Source organism: Hemitrygon akajei, chromosome 16 (genome assembly GCF_048418815.1).
Source record: "Hemitrygon akajei chromosome 16, sHemAka1.3, whole genome shotgun sequence".
Classification (NCBI taxonomy): Eukaryota; Metazoa; Chordata; class Chondrichthyes; order Myliobatiformes; family Dasyatidae; genus Hemitrygon; species Hemitrygon akajei.
This window is the reverse complement of record NC_133139.1, coordinates 69,766,433-69,787,405: the sequence shown is the minus strand read 5'-3', so window position 1 is coordinate 69,787,405 and position 20,973 is coordinate 69,766,433. Positions and strand designations below refer to the sequence as shown.

Below are 20,973 nucleotides of genomic sequence, written 5' to 3'. Positions count from 1 at the left end.
GAGGTCCTTTAACATCTGCCGGACGATGCTGAGGATGTTCTACGAGTCTGTGGTGGCCAGCGCTATCATGTTTGCTGTTGTGTGCTGGGACAGCAGGCTGAGGGTAGCAAACACCAACAGAATCAACAAACTCATTCGTAAGGCCAGTGATGTTGTGGGGGTGGAACTGGACTCTCTGACGGTGGTGTCTGAAAAGAGGATGCTGTCCAAGTTGCATGCCATATTGGACAATGACTCCCATCCACTCCATAATGTACTGGTTAGGCACAGGAGTACATTCAGCCAGAGACTCATTCCACCGAGATGTAACACTGAGCGTCATAGGAAGCCATTCTTGTCTGTGGCCGTCAAACTTTACAACTCCTCCCTCGGAGTGTCAGACACCCTGAGCCAATAGGCTGGTCCTGGACTTATTTCCACTTGGCATAATTTACCTATTGTTTAATTTACCTATTGTTATTTAATTATTTATGGTTTTATATTGCTATATTTCTACACTATTCTTGGTTGGTGCGGCTGCAATGAAACCCAATTTCCCTCGGGATCAATAAAGTATGTCTGTCTGTCTGTCTGTAAACTGTTGCAGTCTTGGGCTGAGACCTTTCATTAGAATTGGAAAGGAAGGGGTAAAAAGCCAGAATAGAAAGAAAGTGGGGGGTTGGTGGGGGGAGGAGTACGAGCTGGCAGGTGATAGGCGAGACCAGGTGAGGGGGAAGGTATGTGGGTGTTGGGAGGGGGTGGATGAAGTGAGAAGCTGGCAGGTGATAGGCGAGACCAGGTGAGGGGGAAGGTATGTGGGTGTTGGGAGGGGGTGGATGAAGTGAGAAGCTGGCAGGTGATAGGCGAGACCAGGTGAGGGGGAAGGTATGTGGGTGTTGGGAGGGGGTGGATGAAGTGAGAAGCTGGCAGGTGATAGGTGAGACCAGGTGGGGGGGGGTGGATGAAGTGAGAAGCTGGCAGGTGATAGGCGAGACCAGGTGAGGGGGAAGGTATGTGGGTGTTGGGAGGGGGTGGATGAAGTGAGAAGCTGGCAGGTGATAGGCGAGACCAGGTGAGGGGGAAGGTATGTGGGTGTTGGGAGGGGGTGGATGAAGTGAGAAGCTGGCAGGTGATAGGTGAGACCAGGTGGGGGGGGTGGATGAAGTGAGAAGCTGGCAGGTGATAGGCGAGACCAGGTGAGGGGGAAGGTATGTGGGTGTTGGGAGGGGGTGGATGAAGTGAGAAGCTGGCAGGTGATAGGCGAGACCAGGTGAGGGGGAAGGTATGTGGGTGTTGGGAGGGGGTGGATGAAGTGAGAAGCTGGGAGATGATAGGTGGAAGAGGTGTTGGCCTCCATTAGTCTCGATAGACCATGGATTTGCGCCTTCGAAAGTTTCCAGGGCGCAAGCCTGGGCAAGGTTTTTTTTATGGAAGACCGGCAGTTGCCCAAGCTGCAAGTCTCCCCCCTCCACACCACCGATGTAATCCAAGGGAAGGGCATTAGGAGCCATACAGCTTGGTTAAGTGCATTGCTCAAGGACACACACGCTGCCTCAGCCAAGGCTTGAACTAGCGACCTTCAGATCACTAGACGAATGTCTTAACCACTTGGCCACGCGCCAACATAGTGGAAGAGGTAAAAAGCTGAAGAAGATGAATCAGATAGGAGAGGACAGTTGGCCAAGGAAGAAAGGGAAGAGGGGCACCAGAGGGAGGTGGTGGGTAACAAAGAAGAGAAGGGGTAAGAGGGGAGCCAGAATGGGGAATGGAAAAAGAGAAAGTAGGGGAGGAGTTACCAGAAGTTAGAGAAATCACTGTTCGTGTCATTAAGTTGGAGTCTACCTATACAGGATATGAGGTGTTTCTCCTCCAGCCTGAGAGTAGCCTCGTCATAGAAGCTATGGACCAACACACTGGACTGGGAATGAGAAGCAGAATTAAAATGGATGGTTCAGCAAAGTCCCGCCCATGGATAGGGTGAAGGTGCTTGATGAAGCTGTCCCCCAGTCTACATCAGATCTGATGTAGAGGAAGCTGCCCTGGGAGCACCAAATACAGTAAAAAGACTTATGTCCGTGTCAGCTCTGCTGGGGTTCTGATTCAGGGTTTCAGGCTGAAACATCTCTCACTGAAATTCCTCTCACAGATGCTGCTCGGTTCCCTGAGCCCCTCCAGGACTCCAGATTCCAGCAACTGCAGTCCCAGATGTTTACCTATCTTGCATTTCTGAAGGAACCTCCAACTGAAAGAATAACACAAGAGCGAAGACTTCCAGAGGCTCTGGGATGACAGACCTAGCGTGAACACAATGTACCACGTGGCCTCTTGTGCCACCTGGTTCCAAGACTCCATTACTGTTCCCACTCTGAGCTCACAGCACTCTAACATCCCACTCACAAACACAGAGCCTCAGGGTGGTAAGGTTATGGGGAGAATGGGGTTGGGGAAAAATTTTATCATGACTGAATGGAACAGCAGACGTGACGAGCTGAATGTCCAAACATTGTCCCTTTATCGTATAAAACCATAAGACGTAGGAGCAGGATTAGACCATTCAACCCATTACGTCTGCTCTGCCATTCCATCATGGCCGATTTATTATCCTTCTCAACCCCGTTTGCCTGCCTTCTCCCCATAACCTTTGACACCCTTACTAATCAAGAGCTCATCAACCTCCACTTTAAACTTACCCAATGATTTTGTCCCCACAGCCGTCTGCGACAATAAATTCTGCAGATTCACCACCCTCTAGCTAAAGAAATTCTTCCTCCTCTCTCTTCTAAAGGGATATCTTTGTAATCTGAGGCGGTGCCCTCTGGCCATATAGGAAACAACCTGTCCAGGTATAATCTATCCATGTCTTTCAATATTCAAACAGGTTTCAATGAGATTCCCCCTCATTCATTTAAACTCCAGTGAATACAGGCCCAGAGCCAACGAAGTTAACTCATTTGTTAACCCTTTCATTCCTAGAATTCTTCTTGTGAACCTCCTTGGACCCTCTCCATAAGCACCACATCCTTTCTGAGTACTGTGGCCCTAAACTGCTCACAGTACTCAATGTGGTCTGATCAATGCCTCAACACCCCTACACCTCATGAAAACCCTTTGTTGTAAGTATAAATTTGCTCTCTCTCCAGGAAGGAAAAAGCAGCCTCACTTTCTCCTGCTTTCAGAAAAGAGGAATGAATTCCTGATTCAAGCAGCCCACTAGAATATTGAACTAACACCAAAAAGCCACAGGAACTCAGCAGTCCCAGTGGGGGAAAAGGAACAGTCAATGTTTTGATCCGAGACTCTTCATCAGAACTGGAAAAGAAGGGGGCATAAGCCAGAACAAAAGGATAGGGGAAGGGGGAAAAGCATGAGCTGACAGGGGATAGGTGAATCCAGATGAGAGAGGGAAGGTAGGAGACCTTTCCCTCTTACCTGGATTCATTCGTTTCTCCTTCCCCAGCCTCCTACCTACCCTGTTACACCTGTCTCAAAGTCAGCAAAACCAAAAAGCTGATTATCAACTTTTGAAGGAGGATACTGTAAGTCCATGAGCCAGTCCTCATTAGGGTATTGGAGGCAGAGAGGGCCAGTAACTATAAATACCTTGGCTTTATCATATCCGAGGATCTGTCCTGGGACCAGCACACGTAACGTTACAAAGAAGCACCTCTACTTTCTTAGAAGTTTGCACAGATTTGCCATGTCATCCAAATCTATGGATGCAGAGTGGAGAGTATGCCGACTGGTTGCATCATTCTCTGGTACGGAAACACCAAGAATGGAAAAGCTTTCAAAAAGTACTTTACTTGATACAGCCCAGTGCATCACAGGAAATGCCCTCCCCACCATTTGAGCAATCTACAACGAGTGCTGCCACAAGAAACCAACATCCATCAAGAATGCCCACCATCCAGGACATGCCCTCTTCTCTCACTATGACCATTGGGAAGGAGGAACAGGAACCTTGGAGTGCACACCACCAGGATCAGGAACAGTTACCACTCTTCAATCAGGCTCCTAAAACAGTGAGGATAACTTCACTCACCTCAACTCTGAACTGATTCCACAACCTATGGATTCCGATTTCAAGGACTATACAACTCATTTTCTCAGTATTTTTTATTTTTTGTATTTGTACAGTTTGTCATCTTTTGCACATTGGTTCTTTGTCCGTCTTGGTGTGTAGATTTTCTTTGATTCCATTGTAATTTTCTTTTCTACTGCAAGAAAATAAATCTCAAGGTACTATGTGGTGAACTATATTTAATTAGATAATACATTTATTTTGAACTTTGTTCCCTTCTCTCCATAGTTGCTTCCTGACCTGTTGAGTTCCTCCAGCATTTTATGTGTCGCACCAGACTGCAGGCATCTGCAGTCTCTTTCGACTACTGACCCAGACACTCACCCAGGACTAAGTCGCTTGGAATAACGCATGGGTTTTACCTGGAGAGATCTCTGAGGCCATTGATCATGTAGGCTGCAGTTGCTGATAGAGAACTGGTTTGATACCCTGCAGTAGCACAGGCTGCCAGCCAGCTGGCTCACTTCACCATCTGCAGAGTCTAGAGAAAGCCTGATTCAAGAGTTTTTTTGGCAAAAGCCACACTGCATCACTGCAGTCGCAGTCACAGTGGCCAACACTAGAAGTAAAGTCCATCCTCCTGCCACTGATGCCAACTCTGTCACAGACCCCTCAACTATGCCCCCAAGAGGGAACATGCCGACTGAGGATGTAAACTTTCTAAAAGCTTCATTCCAATTACCGGCACTTGAAATTATTTTCGAATGCTACGTTTGTGATTGGCAGAAAACTTGATCCGTTATTGGGATGGGCAATTCAGCACCAACCATTCATCAAAGTAGATGAAACTTGAAGGCAGGGAGTTAGGGGAAGGGGTGAGAGATTTAGAGGGGGTCTGAGGGGAATCTCTATCACCCAGAGTGGTGAGTACCGAGAACAGACTGCCTGAGAGAGAGGCAGAGCCATTGACAGGCTTTTAAGAAATGTCTAGACAAATACTTGAATTGTCTAGACGTAGAAGTCTGTGGACCAGATGGTGGAAGATAGGATTAATACAGATAGATGCAATAGTTTGGTATGGATTTGGTTAATAATCTGTTTCCGGACCCTACAAGTCGAGGCTTGTCAGATTACAGTCACAAAAACAGGCCCTTCTGCCCAACCCATCCATCCTGACCTTCACAACTAGCCATACCATTTAGCAAACCAGGCAATATCTATCAGACAAAATTTTTGCATTTCTATATCAAAAAAAAAATCTCCTGTTAGAGCTCAGGAGGTCAAGTAGCATCTGTTGTGGGAAAGGAATTGCTAGCACGTCCTTGTCGTGACTGCATCAATGTGCTGGGCCCAGGACAGATCCTCTAAATTGTTGATGCCAAGGAACTTGAAGCTGCTCACCCTTTCTGCTTCCAACCCCCTCAATGACGGCTGGTGTGTGACGCAGGGGCACATGGACGAAAGAAAAATGGAAGGCTATGTGGGAGAGAAGGGTTAGATTGAATGTAGGGTAAGTTAAAAGGTCATCACAATATCATGGAATGAAGGATCCAAGACATCTTCAAGGAGCGGTGCCTCAGAGGGCATGTCCTGGGTGGTGGGTGTCCACCATTAAGGACCCCCACCACCCAGAACATATCCTCTTCTTATTGTTACCCTCAGGAAGGAGGTACAGAAGCCTGAAGGCACACACTCAGTGATTCAGGAACAGCTTCTTCCCCTCTACCATCCGATTTCTGAACAGACATTGAACCCATGAACACGACCTCACTACTTCTTTTATTTCTGTTTTTGCACTAGTTATTTAATTATTTTAAATATTTTACATACTATTTTACCTGCACACTGTAATTCATGGTTTTTTTTCTATATTATCATCTATTGCTTCGTACTGCTGCTGCTAAATTAACAACTTTCACGATACATGCCGGTGATGTTGTTACAAATGAGGAGCAACTCTGATGGGCAGAAGGGTACAGAATCGCCAATGCCCCCCCCCCCCGGAGAATCGCAAATCGCTACTATTCCGATGCTGTTATCAAAGGAAATGAGAGAGATAAACAGCTCATACAAATTTATGAGAGAGGGGCACAGCACAGGTTGGAATGTCTCCTATTGACAAAGAGAGAGATTACTGCTATTGTCTCTTGGAGAAGGAATCGTGTATTGAGTACTGTTCTATTCATTGAAACCCCTCAGGGGGCAACCAGAGTGGTCTGGTTGAGGGATTGCATCATCCCAACCTGATTGACACCTGAGACCCCCTGAGTGGGGATAAAAGTAGGGTCTGGGGAACACCCCTCAGACGCACCAGGAGAGACGCTACGAGACCGGTGGGGGCTTGTGTGTGTGTCCACCCTTGCCTGGGTGATGAGTCCGCCACGGAACGGTCTAGCTAAAGGACGGATACGGATCAAGATCGTAAAAGGAAAGTCGGCAAGTTACTCTCTCTCTCTCTCCAACAATTGCAACACAGTGATCAACAACCACTGCAGCCTGTGTGAACTGAACTGAACTTTATATTTCCATCGGACAATTCATTATCCCCTAGACAACGATAGAGCTTATTTCTTATTGATTATTATTATACCTGTACTTTTAGGTTTAGTATTGATGAAGTATATTATCTGTATATTTGCATTGATATTATTTTTGTGTATTTTTACTAATAAATACTGTTAAAAATAGTATCATCAGACTTCAACGGATACTCCTATCTTTGCTGGTAAGATACCCAGTTACGGGGTTCGTAACAATGTTAAACCTGATTCTGTGCTGTGTTCCATTCCCCCCACCCACAGATGCTGCTGAGTTCCTCCAGTATTTTGTTTGTTGTTCCAGATTCCTGCATCTGCAGTCTCTCATGTCTCACTCTTGCCATCTCTCTGGCACCTTTCACATCCCATTCAATGCCTGGTGGCCAATGATTTAATATTCTTTAAAGTGTAGGTGCTATTGCAAAGTGGGAAACAAGACAGCCAACTCTCCCGAGACCAGCAATGGAAGAGCAAGGCCTATAGGGGGATTAAGTCCCTCCAAGTGGTCAGGGACCTCAGCTGAACACCCCACGTAAAGCAGTGTGCAGCTCTTCCCAGTACTGCTTTGGAGGCCGAGTGTGTTTCAGCCACAGTCTCTCAGAGACAAGAATGTTTCTCACTGACCCATCAACTGCGGCTCAGCGTGCTTCTTCTATCTTTAAAAAGCATTTTAAATTTGATGAATGGTCCTTGGACAAATCCCAAAAGTTGAAAAAGCAGACTGCTGTGGAAATGCAATTTCAGTGCATTGTTTCTCTAAGGCAGTGCTGTGTTTGCTGTGCTGACGCAATATTTGCACTGTACAATACATTTTATTTACTTTCACTTCCTGCCACCTCAATTAATGATCAGATCACCTGATGGCTCCAAGAAAACCGCAAGGCAAAAGAAGAAGATGCTTGACATCCTCTTTTCTGATGCCAAGGGCATGACTCTAGGAATCCTGGGATACGTCAATGGCACAACCTCACAAACATCCATGTGAAGAGGCCTGGATAAGTTAACTGAAGAGGAGGACCTCTTCCCATTTTGGTTTGATACCCCACCTTGTTTTCTTTTCCCAATTCCATTCCTGAAGTCCCCTCCAGACCCCTCAGGGTCCCTGCTGTCCCTTCAAGCCTAGTATCCACATGCACCCACCATTTTTGTAGTAGACCGTAAGATGCAGGAGTAGAATTAGGCCATTTGGCCCATCGACTCTGCTCTGCCATTTCATCATGTTACTAATTAATTAACCAATGATAATCTCTGTTGAAAATTACAAAGGCATGCAGGAGTTTTTTTTTAAAAAAAACATTGTCACCAATTTGTGCACACTTTGTCAAAAAGATTTGCACACACACTGACTGAAGGGGATTTGCCCGACTTCCTATGTGGATGTCTAGCTGGTATTCCACATTGCTACCCCAACCACACCCCCCCCCCCCAAAAAATCCAAGATTTACATTTCAGAGTCAGAATCAGATATATTATCAGTGACACAGTCATAAATTTGTTGATTTGTGGCAGCAGCGGTATAGTTCAATGCATAACAAAAAGAGCAAAATAGTGAGAGAATGCTCAATTACTTCCTGAGATACAGTGCGGAATCGGCCCTTCTCGCCCCTCCAGCCAGCAGACCCCAATTTAACCCTAGCCTAATCCTGATGGTCCACATCAAATGTTGGTGTGGATCATAAACACAAGATGCTGGAAATCCAGAGCAACACACATAACGTGCTGGGTGAGGGAAACAGAACACAGTGGAGGAACTCGGCAGTGCTGAGTACTGCCAGCATATTGTCTGTGCTGAAGTCCGGTAGACCACCTGCCCAATCCAACCCTACATCATCCTAGGGATTTCTTCACGGGACAAACAACACCCGTGTCAGCTACCCATTCCTACCACTAGTTGGCAGCACATCTTCCCTCTGTGCAGCTTAGCCTCCAGCCAATCAGAAGACTTAGAGGTGGTGTCGCCCAGATTCTCAGGGACTGGTGCTGTGGTGTTGCGGGACGTGGGGAAAATCAAGTGGCATATTCTAACCGGGAAGTTTAGCAAAATAATGATTCCATTCGCACAGAAGATTCAGAGGTGGACAGTCAAGAATCTGTAGGCTTTCGCTCTCAGGATAATGGGCCGAACATTTAGAATTGGGATGAGGAGAAATTTGATCGTGCATTGTAAATCTTTAGAATTTTGTTTTACCTCAGAGCGATATCAAAGGGAGAGGCTGAATGATCTTCAGAACCCTGGACAAATCAGATGATGCACAATCAGGCTTGACCCTACCAGTCGTGATAGTGATCTCAAGGGGCTACAGTGACCACTTCTGTCCCATGCATATTTTGTACCACAGACAGACACATCACTTCCAGACCGGATTATTCACAACCCAGTCAGCCTCCCTACCCCACAGTTCAACAAAATGAACAAAGAAGAAGTGTTCAGAATTAAAATAAAAACTATCCTACATTGCTTCTTGTGAGGAACAGCTCATATTCAGCCTGTGTGGCCTCCAACCTGATAGCATGAACATCAATTTCTCTAATTTTGGTCATTTTTCCCTCTTTTTCCATTCCCCATTCTGACTCTGCCCTTACCCCATCTCTCCTTACCTGCCTATCACCTCCCTCTGGTGCCCTGCTCCTTCCCATTCTCCCATGATCCTCTGTCCTCTCCTATCAGATTCTTCCTTCTTCAGCTCTTGACCTCTTCCACCTATCACCACCCAGCTTCTCAATTCATTCCCCCTCCCCCCCATGTCCTTCTCCCTCACCTGGTTTCACCTATCACCTGCCACCATGAACTCCTTCCCCTCCTCCACCATCTTGTTCTGGCTTCTTCTCCTTTCTTTCCCATCACGAGGATAGGCCTTGGCCCAAGTTGCGTCCTCTCCATGGATGCTGCCTGGCCTGCTGAGTTCCTCCAGCATTTTGTGTGTGTTACTCTGGGTTTATTTTGTGTCAGTGCACCATGGAGTTCACAAACTTCCACCGAGAGAACATGTTGCCATGTATGTGGGAGAGTCTGCTTCCTGACATAATTCACAGGGAGGATCACTGGCAGAAGTTTGCTGGCAACAGCAGATACACCACACAAAACACAGGCAGAAGCAACAGCCAACATCTCCATCCGCACTTGCTTAGCACTGCTGATTAATTCTAAAGAGGTGAGAACACTCTGTTGCTTTCAGGAAATGCTGAGATCCTGCGAGCGGTGGTGCAGTCTACGCTCGGCCCATGCAGCAGCGAGGGGTGTGGTCACTCAGAGCTGCACACCTTATGTGCACTCACTGGCTACTTTACTAGATACGCATGCTTGTTAACGCAACTATTCCAATCAGCCAGTCACGTTGCAGCAACTCAATGCATAAAAGCAAGCAGGCATGGTCCAGAGGTTCAGTTGTTGTTCAGACCAAACATCAGATGGCGAAGAAATATGATCTGAGTGACTTTGACCGTGGAGTGATTGTTGGTGCCAGACAGGGAGGTTTGAGTATCTCAGCAATTGCTGATCTTCTGGGATTTTCACACACAACGGTCTCTAAAGTTTATAGAGAATGTGCAAAAAACAAAAAAAAAATCTACTGTGCGGCAGTTCTGTGGGCGCAAACACCTTGTCAATGAGTGAGGTGGCCAGACTGTTTCAAGCTGACAGGTTTCAAGCAACGGTAACTCAAATAATTACGTTACAACAGTGGTGTGCAAAAAAGCACCTCTAAATGCACAACACGTCAGACCTGAAGTGAGGCAGCAGGAAACCACAAACATACACTCAGTGGCCACGTTATTACGTACAGGAGGCTCATCAAACCATACGGTGAAAAGCTTCATTTGTGTTAGCAACCAACACACCCAAGAACGTGCTGGGCGCAGCCCGCAAATGTCACCCCACAAGTTGGCAGGAGCATAGCATGCCCTCCACACACGGCATAATAACACAAACAGCAACAGCAATGACATCCATCAAGCAGCATTGCTGACACGATTTATCATGGGACCTTGCTGTGTAAAGTAGCCACTACGTTTCCTACAAAACAACAATCACCATGCCTCAGAACTGAACGGGCATAGAGTGTACAACATAGGAAAAGGCCCTTCAGCCCATAATGTCATGCTGAACTAACTAAATAAGCAATTAAACACCCATCTAAACTAATCCCTTCTGACTACACAATGTCCACATCCCTCTATTCTCTTCATATTCATGCACCTATTTAAGAACCTCTTATGTGCCTCTATCTTATTTTCCTCCCTCCCTCCCAGCCCATACCATGCATACACCTCCCTTACCTAATAAAGTGGCCACTGAGTGTATGTTTGTAGCCTTCTGTTGCTCTAGTCCATCCAGTTCAAGGTGTGACATGTTATATATTCTGAAATGCTCTCTGCACACCACAGTTGTAATGTCTGGTTATTTGAGTTACTGTCAGCTTGAGCCAGTCTGGCCATTCTCTAACAAGGTGTTTTCACCCACTGAGCTACTGCTCACTCGATATTGCTTCTCTATAAACTCTTGAGGTTTTGTGCACAACAATCCCAGGAGATCAGCAGTCTCCGAGATACCCAGAAACTCAAATCATTCTGTCTGGCAACAACAATCATTCAATGGCCAAAGTCACTTCAATCACATTTCTTCCCCATTCTGATGTTTGACCTGAGCCTCTTGACCATGTCTGCATGCTTTTATGCATTGGGTTGCTGTCACATGATTGGTTGATTAGATATTTGCATTGACAAGGTGAACCTTATAAATATTTTGTCCTTCATTAGGTAAAAATAACTAGGGCACAACATTATTAAATGGAAGTTAACACTGAACCAAGATATCAGGACAGGCTGAAACCTGGTAAAAGAGGAACACCTCAGAACTGAAGCACGTAACTCCATCTTCAACAAGTTGCAACATGATGGTGACCATCCCAATGGAGGTGTCGCCTGTTCTCCAGACCGTGTTATCCAGACCCTGCCATGTCTCCGTACTGAGTCCCGTTTCACAAAATGGCCACCATGACTATAAGGTATATTGATAGGGAAGGTTTAGGAGGATATGGATTAGCCCAAGTGGGCACCTTGGTCAGCATGATGTGTTGGGCAGAAGGGCCTGCTTCTATGTTGTATTACTCGATGAACGTGCTGGCTTATAATTAAGGAAGGAGCCTACATTAAACCACGCATTGAAGTAAACACTGTGTAGTAAAATTATAAGAGCATTGGGTGATCTGGGATTCACCCCAAAGCAGACGATGTTCCCATAGTGTCATAATAACATCAACGTGCACAGGCTTCATGTGTGCAAACAGTGGCCCTCATTTTTACCTCTTGAGGAGCAAATCAAAAGGTTGTGGCTGGGGCCTCAGTGTGCTGTCTCTGTCCACTTGCGCCAGTCTTCGTTACTACACAGTTATTACATCAATTTGTGTTTTAATGCAGGCTCCTTCCACAATTACACGCCAGCATTTTATAATTATCGAGCCATCGAATAATACAACACAGAAGCCGTCCCTTTGGCCCAACTCATTCATGCTGACCACTTAAGAACATTCATTTTTCAAAACCTTTCAAGAGAAATGGACTCAGAAAGCTCTGCTCCAAAGCCAAACAGCATTGAAACAGTCAAAAACGCGGTGGGGAAGGTTGCTACGGGTCAGTCTGTGGAACTAAATTTCAGAGCAATGAATAAAGAATTGGCCAACCTTCCAGCTTGAGGGACCAATTGTCACGAGCTTCAGGCACACCAGGGGTTCCCAACCTTTTTTATGACATGGACCAATACCATTAAGCAAGGGGTCTGTGGACCCCAGGTTGGGAACCTCTAAGATCGATTTTTAACATCAAAACTTCAGTCAACTGCTCTAAAGGCAATTAAGTCACCTAATGAATATGCATAGCTCATTTCCGAGATAATAATACAGCACCTTCAGTTCTTTAGAAGCACAAGAGGTTCTCTAGATGCTGGAACTCCTGAGCAACACACTTCAAAGCTTCGCTTCCCCTCTTCCCACTAACTCATTCTGGCTTCTGCCCCGTCCTTTCCAGTTAAGATGAAGGGCCTCGGCCCGAAACGTCGACTGGACTCTTTTCCTAGATGCTGCCTGGCCTGCTGAGTTCCTCCCGCATTTTGCGTGGGTTGCTCGGACTTCCAGCATCTGCAGATTTCCTCTTGTCCGTGAGATGCACTGTTTGCATCAGATCAGAGAGGACTGAGCCTGGCAGCCACATGCGCTGGCAGCTGCCTATAGGAGTCGCCGTGCTTCCAGTGCCAACACAGCATGCCCACAACTCATTAACCCTAACTGTACACCTTTGGAATGTGGAAGGAAATCGGAACACCCGGAGGAATCCCACACAGCTAACAAATTCCTTACAGACAGCGGCAGGAATTAAATCCTGTCTGGTGATTATTGGCACTGTAATAGTGTGATATTACTTTTTACTAATACCCAACAAATTCTAATTCGCTTTAAACAGAATTACGCGGCGGCATAATATTTTTATGGTGAAGCTAGCAAGCCTAAAGAGTGCTAGAAGTGGGGACCCAGCAAGTTCAAGGGGAATAGAGGAACTGCAGCCCGGGCAGATTGAAGGGAAGTGCAGAAATCAGCACACAGAGAACCAGACACCATGCCATCCGACAGCGGATTATCAGAGTTTTCCTGTACAGCTGCGGAGCCATGCCCAGGGAAGTCCTGGTTTTTGTACAGCCTACGGTAATCACTTGGAAGGAAACACGGAGAGACCATCTGGTTTTGGAAATCTGCTCCACCATTCAATGGTGATGTTTTGACTCTCACTTATTAGTTTTCCTGCCTTTAATGCCTGATTCCCTTAATGCCCAAAAATCTGTCAAGGTCAGCACTGAATAACAGTCCTTTGAGATGTTCAGAATTCCAAGGATTCAAACCCACTTGGTTCATCAATTTCTCCAAATTTCAGTCCTAAACAAACAGCAGTGTGCTTATAGTTCTTGAATGATCCACTGGGGAAAACAGTTTCTCAACATCCACCGTCAAGCTTCTGAGAACGTTTTACAATTAATGAGACTAAAATTTTCAGACAGTTGCCATGAAGATCTAAAAGCCTTAAAAGGTTCAAGGAAAGTTTCTATCCCACTGTTATAATACTATAGAATGGTCCCCAGTCCAACTGGGTGGACTCTCGACCTCATTACAGGTATGCGTCGCTTAACGTCCACGATACGTTCTGTGAAATCGGACGTTATGTGATTTGGAAGTTGTGTGAACACCATATTATATGCTTTGCCTCTTGCTGCTGCTATCACTAGGAGTGGTCTTGCTGCGTTTGGAAGCTGTGATGCACTTTACAGTAATATTTTTGAAAGAAAATTAAACAGAGAGGTAATGCTACTACACCCAAAAGACACACGGTACACAAGATTGGATACGTCCGCTACGTCACGTTCTCCGTTCGGGACTACGGATGTACAGTATATGCGATTGGACGTTGTCCAAATGGACGTTAAGCGGCGCACACCTGTATTACACTTTACCGGCCACCTGCACTGCACTTTCTCTGTAACTGTAACACTTTCTTCTGCATCCTTATGTTTTCTCTTGTACTGATGTAACAAAATTATCTGCATTGATGGAATGCAAAACTATCTTCCTCTGTTTTCACACTATAATAATTATACATATGGCATTAATAAACCAATTTTCTCTCTTTTCTGATGTTACAAAGTAATAGGTTGTGGAAAAGTTGCTGAGAAAAGGTGGAAAGAAGTACAAATCACATACTAATTTTTCACGGTACATGGGACAAATATAAACCAATTTACATTTAGTAACGTGTGAGTAAACATACTTGGGTACCTTTCAACTACAACACTACCCACACTCTCACTATTTAATAGATACTCTGCATTTCTGTATTGTGTACCAATGTGGGATTTTTCCCACATAATTCCATCTGTCATATTCTCATCCACTCACACATATCCTTTGAAGCCTCCTTATATGCTTCTCTCGAATTACAATACCACCTAGTTTGGTATCAAAGAGCAAATTTGGAAAAATAACGTTTGGTTTTCTCTGCCAAGGGATTAGTACACTCAATGGTACCTCCTGCATGTAATAAAGTGGCCACTGAGTGTAAGTTTATGGCCTTGTGCCGCTGTAGGTCATCCGCTTCAAAGTTCGACATATTGTGCATCAGAGATGCTCTTCTGCACACCACTGTCGTAACACATGGCCACGTGTTCCCGTCGCCTTCCTGTCAGCTTGAACCAGTCTGACCATCCTCCTCTGATCTCTCTCATTAACAAGGCATTTTCCCACTCACAGGATTCTTTCTGTTTGTTTTGCACCCCATTTTCTGCAAACTCTAGAGAATATTGTGCATGAAAATCCCAAGAGATCAGCAGTTTCTGAGATACTGAAACCACCGTATCAGACACCAACAATCATTCTACCGCTTGGGCAAGTCAAAGTCACTTGGATTGCATTTCTTCCCCGAATCTGATGTCTGCTCTGAACACCAACTGAAGCTCTTGACGACATCTGCATACTTTTATGAATTAATTTGCTGCCACATAATTGGCTGATTAGATATTTGCATTAACCAGCAGATGTGCAGGTATAACTGTGTCAAGAAACCTCCTGTGCAGGACTTTATCAATTGTCTATCATTTGACAAGGTTCCCTAATCTGTGGAAGTTCTGAGAATCTACTCTGCCAGTTACAGTACATCCCAAAGAAACCTAGCAGATTAATTAAACTTTTTTTTAAAGGGCCAGGTTGACACTGCTGAACACTATCATCCTATTCTTGTTATTGTGCTGTTGCATTCTTCGTTATAGATGGTCATCACAAAGGAAGAGTAATGAGTCTTCTGGTCCTTGAAGGCTGGAAGTTGGGAATCAGAACAGGCGTTCTGCCATTTAGAGCCAAGATACAGCATGTTAAAATTCCTTCATGGAAAGAAGTTTTCTTTGCAGAACTATTCCTACAGAAATGTGACCCTAGGACTGGGGATCCCTACCTATTTTTATGCTATGGACCAATACCATTAACCAAGGGGTCCATGGACCCCAGGTTGGGAACCCCTGCAGATATCATCCCATGCAGCATTAATCGTCAGGACATTCGAATCAGGAACTTGTACGAACATTATTTTGTGACCATATCTTCTGTGTTTTGCACCTTGGCCCCAGAGGAACGATGTGTCAGTTAGCTGTATACATGTGCATGGTAGAATGTCAATAAACTTGAACTTGATCTTGACTGAGCAGGTCTCGCACCATTGCTAAAGAGATAAGCACAAGAAATTCTGCCGATGCTGGAAATCCAGAGCAACACACACAAAATGCTGGAGGAACTCGGCAGGTCAGGCAGCATCTATGGAAAAGAACAAACAGTCTACATTTCAGGCCGAAACCCTTCTTCAGGACTGAAAAGGAAGAAGGAAGATGATGGAATGAAAAGGTGTGGGGTGGGAGAGGAAGGAGGATAGCTAGAACGTGATAGGTGAAGCCAGCTGGGTGGGGAAGGTAAAGGGCTGGAGATGAAGGAATCTAAGATGAGAGGAAAGTGGACCATAGGAGAAAGGAAAGGAGAAGGGGGAGGTGGTAGACAGGCAAGAAAAGGTAAGAGATCACAGTGGGGAATCAAAGAAGAGGGGAGGGGAAGCAAATAGTTTTTCTTAACCAGAAGGAGACATCGATATCCATGCCATCAGGTTGGAGGCTCCCCAAGCAGAATATAAGGTGTTGCTCCCCCACTCTGAGGGTGGCCTCATTGTGGCACAAGAGGAGGCCGTGGACTGACCTGTCGGAATGGGAATTACAAAGTTGGGCCACCGGGAAGTTCCACTTTTGGCAGCCGGAGCAGAAGTGCTCAACAAAGCAGTCTCACAACTTACGATGGGACTCACCAACGTAGAGGAGGCTGCACTGAGAGCACCGGACGGAATGGACGACCCCAGCAGATGCACAGGTGAGGTGTTGTCTCACCTGGAAGGACTGCTTAGGGTCCCGAATGGAGGTGAATGGGCAGGTGTAACACTTTGGCCGTTTGCAGGGATAAGTGCCAGGACAGTGGTTAGTGGGGAGGGATGAATAGACAAGGAAATCATGGAGTGAGCTACCCCTGCGGAAAGAGGAGATTTGGGGGAGGGGGTTGCTGAGGGTAAAGATGTGTTTGGTGGTAGGACTTTCAATCAAATGGCACCTATTAGGATGACAGGAAAATACCTCTCCAGTGGTCTGCTTTGGAATGGTGCTCAATACTCACCCATGATACAACTGCTCTGGTTAACATTGTAACACTCAAATTAGCTCCACTGCCTTTAGGCTAAGGAGTGGATGTAAATTAAGTCCCTGTCCCAAACCTGCTACCTCTTTAGTTAATAAAACTTGGCTAGTGCCTTTCAAACACAGGCATATATTGTTAGTGAACCTTTGAGGAGAAACATTAAGCACTATTTTATAATTAACTGTGACATTGTGATGTGGCAATGTGTCATCAGTGTGCAGCACACCCACAATGTTCTAAAAGTGATGGCAAATAAATGTTAAAACCTGCATTTCTGTAGCACCTGCCACCTCCAGAATGCTGCAACCCATGGGGCAATAAAGAGGGATTAAGAGGAAAATGCAGGGCATGAAACTGCGATGAGACTCGGTGACCAACTTCAGCCAGGACCAAGGAAAATCCTCTCTTCTTAAACAGTGCACGGGGATCTTTGATTGAGATGGGATGGGATCCTCAGCTTAATGTCTCCCCCGTTACAGTAACTGCAGGTGTTGGAAGTAAAGCAGGTTTTGACATTAGTGATGTCCCATGACAAGAGGTGGGTGTGGGTCCCATCCTTACCCTCTGCTAGTCGACTCAGGGATGTTCCTGTGAAACAAGTTCAATCCTGACCTCCTGTTGAACATGAGGAAGGGCTTGCACGCCACGAGTGCACTGGTTTCACACCCAGGCACGCTGGTTTCCTCCCACATCCCAACGATGAGCAATTAGTGACTACAAATAATCCTTGTGTAGGTAGACGAACGAGACAGAGTCGATTATAGGGAACAGCTTCTTCCCCTCCGCCATCAGATTTGAACAGACAATGAACCCATGAACAGATTTCACTATTTTTGTTCTTCTGCACTACGGTACTTAAGTTTTGTGTATATATTACTTATTGTAATCATAGTATTTTTCAGTACTGGTGCTGCAAAACTACAAAATTCACGACATATGTCAGTGATAATAAACGTGATTCTGATAAGGGGATTGGCACAGGTGGGATAGTGTGAGAGCTAGCAGAGACTCAAAGGGCTGAACAGCCACCTTCTGTGTCACAGGAAATAAGCTTTAGCTGTGGGGTGAGGAGGACGGGTGGAAGTGGGAGCTCGAGGCGGCAGGGAATCATGAGATGAAACTTGAGCCAAACTTTTTTACCCCTTCCAGCCTGTCAGTACGCTCTCGAGATAAGCTCAGTCATTCCCCCCCCCCTGTGAAAAGTGGCAGGGCGGCTTGCTTCAAGGGGACTGAATCTAGCTGACCCCCTCCAGTGTGGCACTGTCCTGTGGAGAGCTCACCCCGAGGATGAGATGCTGAGACAAAGTCCACCCCACTATTCCCCAAATTCTGAAGATTTTTGAGAGAGACAGTATAAGAAGGGCTGTACACTGCGCCAATGGTTTAGACCAGGAGACAGGGGTTCCCATCCTCTCTTATGCCATGGACCCCTACCAGGCTGGGAACGCCTGCCTTTAGACCAGAAGCCATAGGATCAGAATTATTCTATTTGGCCCATTGATTCCACTCCACCATTCCAACCTGGCTGATTTATTATCCCTCTCAACCCATTAGCCCTCCTTCTCCCCCTCGCCTTTGACGCCCTTACTAATCGAGAACCTATAGGCTTCCACTTTAAACATAGACGATGGCTTGGCCTCCTCAGCTGTCCGTGGCAATAAATTCTGAAGATTTGTCACCCGCTGGCAAAAGAAATTCCCTCCTCATCTGTTCTAAAGGGCCGTTTTTGTGCCCTCTGGTCCTAAAATCCCCTATGTCTTCTCCACTTGCACACCACCTAGACCTTTCAATATGCGATAGGTTTCAATGAGATTAACCACCCTCTTTCACCCTTCTAAACTCCAGCTGTGTTAGGGCACTGCTGCTTGTGGGAGCTTGCAATACATGACTGACACCTTACACCCCACCCCACACCAAAGTCTGGGGAGTGCTTTGCACCTCAGATCACCTACCCCTTCTGTCCCACTACCCCATAATCTCCCGGGACAACTTCACCAGAGCTTCCAGAAGTCATAGTGCAGAGTGAATATCAGAATATGTATCTGTCACCCAGAGATTCATTTTCTTGCAGGCATTCACAGTAGAGCACAGAAATAATACATTCGAATCCAGGAAAAACCACAAAGACTGACAAGCAACTAATGTGCAAAGGAAGACAAACGGTGCAGATACAAAATAAAGCAAATAATAAATAAGTAATGCTGATTTGTAGAGACCTTGAAAATGAGTCCATTGACGGTGTTCAGAGTTGAGGTGGGCGAACTAATCCACACTGGTTCAGGAGCACGATGGGGGAACGATAATATTAAAGTAATAATGGAAAGCTTCTCGGATCCGAAAGGCCATATGTTGGGGGACAGGGCATGGCGGAGCAGAGCTGCGGGAGGGGGACATTTTATCAGAGAACAGGGCGTCACGCAGTAGGGCTCCTGGAGGAGGCCAGAGGGGCAACGCAGCAAATCACAGGCGGGAGCCACACCCGTGACTGGAGGCCTAAAGATTTGCTCATCCATTGACTGGAAAAGAAAGTCACGGGAGTTGGGGCTCACCCAGTGGGCGGTTAGCTTCGCACAGTCGGCCCGGGGAGCCCGCGTTGAACCGGGTGCCTGAGGGCACACAGGCGCAAACTGAAGTGGGGCGGGGGTGGAATCTAAAGGGATGCCGAGGGGCAACTTTCCCCCCACAGAAAGTGTGCTGGTCTGCGTATGGAACGAGCTGTCAAAGTGGCAGATTGGGCAACTCGTTCAGCGTGGATCGGGCAAAGGCGCTATTCCCACGATGACTCTAAGAGGGCGCGGAAACCAAGGTGGAGGGGGTGTCTGGAGATCTGGTCACCTAATGGAAGACAGTAAGACCCGGGCTAATTATTACAGGCGTCCAGAACCCTGGGAGAATTGCACTTCACGAGAAGAGTGCAGAGGCAACAGAAAGGGTAAATAGATGAGAGAGAGGCAGATTTTCAGCCTGCCGTGCGTTTTTTTTTTAACGCTTCTGTCAAGTCTCTGCTTTCGTTCGCACCCCCACCCCCGCCCCCGCCCTAATCCTTACACTCCGTTCCCCATTTAACAGGATCTCTCCACTCCCGGCGCCCGAGCCGCCTTACCTAAGGACAGTTTCCCAGCTAGAGTCTGCTTTTATTTCCGCTTTCTCTATTAAAGAAAAATCACCAGGTATAACCGGATCAGATGAACACTATCTCTGGTCTGGTAACCCGGGCGAAACATCTGCATTTAACCGGTTCTCGGGATTTGATTCTTCCATTAATACTTTGGTCTGACAGTAAAAGCCACGCCAGCTCAGAGTAACAGCTGTTAACAGTGTTGACATTGTGGGCTACGTGATTAAATGCTTCTAAACACAAGTGGCTTGTTTCTTCCATTAAATCCGTCTTGTTGAGGAAAGGTTTTCCTTTTTTAACCTGTCGCAATTTAATTCATAAAATGCCTTCGAAAATCAGTGGCAAGTGATAGATTGTAACTACATCGAGTTACAACGCAAGTTGTTTCAAATAAAATATTTCCGAACTATTTCAAAGTATCCAGCTTCAGGTGCATAAATTAACTCTAATTCTGTGGGGTATTTATCTCGATTTTTCCTTGAGAAAGGCTACACCGTATCGCAAAAACGAACCATTATTAAAACTGAGTGCAGAACTTCAGTCATTATTGCATATTTTAGACAAAATGGGTCGCCTACCTCTTCGGCTGGGAGCTGGCGTCCGCGATCTGCAAACGTAACTCCCGTCCCCACCCGGATCTGCACACGGGGACTGGCTAAAGGTGTGTCCTCCTGACCGAACAGCAGTCCTCAGCAATCAACCACCCAGCTCATCCAACCAAACACACAATACACGCGGACACACACATCAGCCGCCTTCAGTCTCGTCAATAAATTACAACAGCTCCACTCGTGGGAGATCGCTCTGACTCGCAAGAACAAATACAATGCCCCCTGTCAACCTTCCCGGAATCCACTCCCCGAGAGCTTCCTTAAAGCCAATTGTTTTGATACAGTTCCGATGAAAACAGAGGTTTTACGTATTGCCTTAGGCGATTGAAGGACGCCATTTCGGCCCATCGAGTCTATGCTGGCTCGCAGAGCCATCCCTACTCCCACTAATTTTCCGTGTATTCTTCAGACACGTTCCCTATAATTCCGCCACCGGGGAGGAATTAACCCCCTC

The 20,973-nt window shown here is 46.2% G+C and overlaps 1 protein-coding gene across 2 annotated transcripts in view; it reads right to left on the bottom strand.

Annotated features, from left to right (window-relative positions):
• rab3da (RAB3D, member RAS oncogene family, a) overlaps window positions 1–20,666 on the bottom strand; it is a 65,363-nt gene extending 44,697 nt beyond the window's left edge. The window contains exon 1 of one of the 2 annotated variants that reach the window (XM_073069133.1): window positions 20,487–20,666. Coding sequence is in view for 1 of the 2 variants with exons in the window: in XM_073069132.1 (XP_072925233.1) it covers window positions 4,022–4,081 (60 nt within the window). In the remaining variant the exon portion in view is untranslated. Of the gene's footprint in view, window positions 1–4,021; window positions 4,166–20,486 lie in introns of those variants that run through there. The other variant, XM_073069132.1, reaches the window with a different exon arrangement.
• Window positions 20,667–20,973: the final 307 nt, after the last annotated feature.